We start from the raw sequence: 4,148 nt of genomic DNA on the forward strand, positions 1-4,148 counted from the left end.
TTGACCAGGATGGTCTCGATCTCTTGACCTCGTGATCCACCCGCCTCGGCCTCCCAAAGTGCTGGGATTACAGGCGTGAGCCACCGCGCCTGGCCGACTGTTCTTTCTTTTTAACTAGGTTGGATCCAAAGGCTCCCAACACAATTACAATCAGTCTTCCAGTAATTGTACTGTACATACTCACCAATAGTAGAGAGTATAGTTAGTGTCGGGACTGGCATTCCTTCCAGGGAGCCATGAACACTTCATGTAGCTCAGGTTGTGCCAAACGCATTGAAGCTCAGTCACAGCAGACTCAGGATCGCCTAGAATATCCAGGCCAAGAGTTTAAGACCCTTCTTTCCTTGTAATGCAAAGTAGCAATCACTCTTTGGCAAAGGGGATAATGAGAGTGCTTTATGTTGCTTCGTCAGAAAGTAAACGCTTCATCTCTCACCCCATTTTACCCAGAAGTCACCCAGGATGGAAAAAACCCAAATCTAATTTGTTCGCAAGCTTCTCTCTTACCTCATGATACAAAGAAAACATCTTCTCTATCACTGAGGGACCCTAACTAATATCCCTTACTGGAAAGAGAGATAAAAGATCAAAAACCATTTCAATCACAGACAATATCTACACAATTCCTAAATGAATGTGGATATACAAACAACCCTTATATATATACCTGTCTTAAAAAAATTTACTGAGGTACAACTTAAGTTTCTGTCTTTTGATCAATACTGACACATCTTTTTTTTTTTAATAAACAAACAAACAAACATTCAGTCAGGCAGGGTGGCTCACGCCTGTAATCCCAGCACTTTAGGAGCCCAATGTGGGCAGATCATTTGAGGTCAGGAGTTCTACAAGAGCCTGGCCAACATAGCGAAACCTTGTCTCTACTATAAATACAAAAAATAGCCAGATGTGGTGGTGCACACCTGTAGTCCCAGCTACTTGGGAGACTGAGGCACAAGAATTGCTTAAACCATGGGGGTGGAGGTTGCCACGAAATCTTACCACTGTACTCCAGCCTGGGTGACAGAACGAGACTCTGTCTCTAAATAAATAAATAAACATTCCTCCTGAAGCAATTCTGGGGAAAGGTAAGCCTAACTGAACTCTTAGTAGTTGCCTCTTAAGTGTCATGACTTTAGGAGCCCTAATATCTTTCTGACCTAAAATCTCTATCTTTAGTTAAGGTATAACGTCTTTAAACTAAACATTTCTGTTTAAAATGTAAACCTGTTACCCCTCATGATGCTTGAAGGGGTACTACACTAAGCCAAAATCAAACATTTTATGTCACAGTATAGTAAAATAATTATTTTTTTTGAGACAGAGTCTTGCTCTGTCACCCAGACTGGAACGCAGTGGTGTGATCATGGCTCACTACAACCTCTGCTTCCCGGGTTCAAGTGATTTTCCTGCCAAGCATGTGCCACCATGCCTGTTTTTTGTTTTTTTTTTTTTTTTTTTTTTTTTTTTTTTGAGACAGAGTCTTGCTGCCATGAGGAGTGCAATGGCTCGACCTCAGCTCATTGCAACCTTCACCCCCTGAGTTCAAGTGATTCTGCTGCCTCAGCCTCCTCAGCAGCTGGGGTTACAGGTGTCCACCACCACATCCGGCTAATTTTTGTATTTTTAGTAGAGATCAGGTTTCGCCACGTTGGCCAGGTTGGTCTTGAACTCCCAGCTTCAAGTATTCCATCCGCCTCAGCCTCCCAAAGTGCTGCAATTACAGGCATGAGTCACCAGACCTGGCCAGTTTTTTTTGTTGTTGTTTGTTTTTTTGAGATGGAATCTCACCCTTTCGCCCAGAATGGAGTGTAGTCATGTGATCTCAGCTCATTGCATGCTCTGCCTCCTGGGTTCAAGTGATCCTCCTGCCTCAGCCTCCCCAGTAGCTGGGATTACAGGCACGTGCCACCATGCCCGGCTGATTTTTGTATTTTTAGTAGGGACAGGGTTTTGCCATGTTGGCCAGGCTGGTATCAAACTCCTGACCTTAGGTGATTCGCCCGCCTCGGCCTCCCAAAGTGCTGGGATTATAGGCATGAGGCACTGTGCCCAGCCATTTTTCTTTTGTTTTAAACTCCTAAGGAAAGGAGAATAGGACAGGTAAGTTGTTTCAAACCTCTTGGCAGTCCTGAATTTTATAATTTTACAAACAGCACTTCATATGTTTGTGATCAGTACAAAGTAGGTGAATGGAATGGCTTAGAGCAGAGGCCACATAGAACTAAGGACTAAAGGTAAGAGATGGGGCCCAGCCCTACCCAACCAAGGGACAACATAATATATACAAATGTAATATATATAAAACATTCACTCTTTGCCAGGCACTATTCTAAGTACCTCACATATATTGACTTATGTAATCATCCCAGTAATCATAGAAGATAGATACCATTATCATGCCCATTTTACAGATGAGAAAACTAAGGTACAGAGGGGCTAAGAAATTCGCCCAAGGTTATACATCTAATAGCTGGCAGAGCTGGGATTTAAACTTAGACAGTTGGTTTCTGGTAGCCCTGCTCTTAATCAGTATATGCTACTCCCCTGTATATAACATAAGAGCCAGAAGGACATTTGGTGAGGTGGGGCTGGGGAACAATGATCAACCTCACTACTTGACAGCTTTTCCTAGGGCTGTCTTGTATTATCTTGTCTAGAGTTGTATTGGAGCTAGGCCAGCATAATATTTTTCTTTTTAAACATGCTTTCCCAAATATATGCTGCATAGCAAACTAATATCATATATAATGAGTAAGATAGTATTTTGTGTTTTATTTTTAAAGCACGGGCCTGGAATATAAAGACATACAGCAAGTCACTCAGTTCATTTCTTCCTCATAAAATGGATCAGGGTAATAGTACACGCCTTATTCACTTCACAAGATAAGCTTGTAAAGCTCGATTTAAGAAAGTGTGGGGGGTGTGTGTGTGTGTGCGTGTATGCGTGCGCATGCACACGTGCGCTCATGTGCCCGCACACACACGTGTACATCATTTTAAAAATTATTAAATGTTATATAACTATTAGGCTTTGTTATTCGAGTTGTTTGTAAGCTTCTTCGAGGCAGAGACACACATTTTCATTGAGCTGGTAGCACCTAGTACAATGCCTGGCACTTATTGACTCAGAAAATGTTTGAGAATTGAATGAATTAATGAACAATGCACAAAAGCAATGGAGCATTCAGATTCATTCTCTAAACACCAAGAAATAGTGCTTTCACTTGTTACCTTCCGGGGGTGAGATGCATTTTTCAACCAAAATGCTAGGCTTCTCACTTTCATTGGTGCTACACTGGGATCCCACTTGCAGACAAATCCTCTCATTCAGGGGCACTTCTTTTGAACGATGAGTTTCTGGAGCTATTTTCTAAGGTTAGAAAATTGTAAAAGGCATTGCTTCAGCAAACACACACTTAAATAATAAAACATTAGCATGTCCAAATGTGTTTTTTTTTTTTTTCAAAAATGTTCTCAATGGGTATAGATCAGTGATTCTCAACTGGGGGTGATTTTGTTCTCCCTGCTACTCTCAGGTACATTTGGTAATACTGAACTTTTTTTATTGTGCTAACTTGTGAGGGGGAGGCTACCAGCATCTAGTGAGCAGGGATCAAGGATGCTGCTAAACATACTACAATGCAATACACATGACAGCCTGCCTCCTCCTACAACAAACCCTTCACCAAATGTCAGTAGTGTCACCACTGAGAAACCCTGGTGCAGATAGAACAATTTCCCACATTTTAGATGTATAAACATGAAATTTATCTATAAACCTACAATGCTAACATATCAACTCTCTAAAAGCAATTTTAAAGGAAAAATATGATTTTCAAAATTCACTTAGAAGTAGATGCACTGTACCACGAAAATTAAGGTAAAAAAGGAATGCATTAAGAATCCAGGAATCAGGCCAGGAGCAGTGGCTCATGCCTGTAATCCCAGCACTCTGGGAGGCAGAGGCAGGTCGATTGCTTAAGCCCAGGAGTTTGAGACCAGCCTGGGCAATATGTCAAAACCCCATCTGTACAAAAAAAAAATTGGGCAGGCATGGTGGCTAATGCCTATAGTCCCAGCTACTCGTGAGGCTGAAGTGGGAAGATCACTTGAGCCCAGGAGGGAGAGGTTGCAGTGAGCCAAGA

At 41.9% G+C, this 4,148-nt stretch overlaps 1 protein-coding gene across 1 annotated transcript in view; it reads right to left on the reverse strand.

The window, feature by feature from the left end:
- IL13RA1 (interleukin 13 receptor subunit alpha 1) overlaps positions 1-4,148 on the reverse strand; it is a 68,526-nt gene that overhangs the window by 45,252 nt on the left and 19,126 nt on the right. The window contains exons 3-4 of the mRNA XM_017511260.2: positions 3,235-3,373; positions 185-305 (exon numbers count right to left, since the gene is read on the reverse strand). Of these exons, the coding sequence (XP_017366749.1) occupies positions 185-305; positions 3,235-3,373 (260 nt within the window). The remainder of the gene's footprint in view (positions 1-184; positions 306-3,234; positions 3,374-4,148) is intronic.

Source organism: Cebus imitator, unplaced genomic scaffold (genome assembly GCF_001604975.1).
Source record: "Cebus imitator isolate Cc_AM_T3 unplaced genomic scaffold, Cebus_imitator-1.0 Scaffold445, whole genome shotgun sequence".
NCBI classification, from domain to species: Eukaryota; Metazoa; Chordata; class Mammalia; order Primates; family Cebidae; genus Cebus; species Cebus imitator.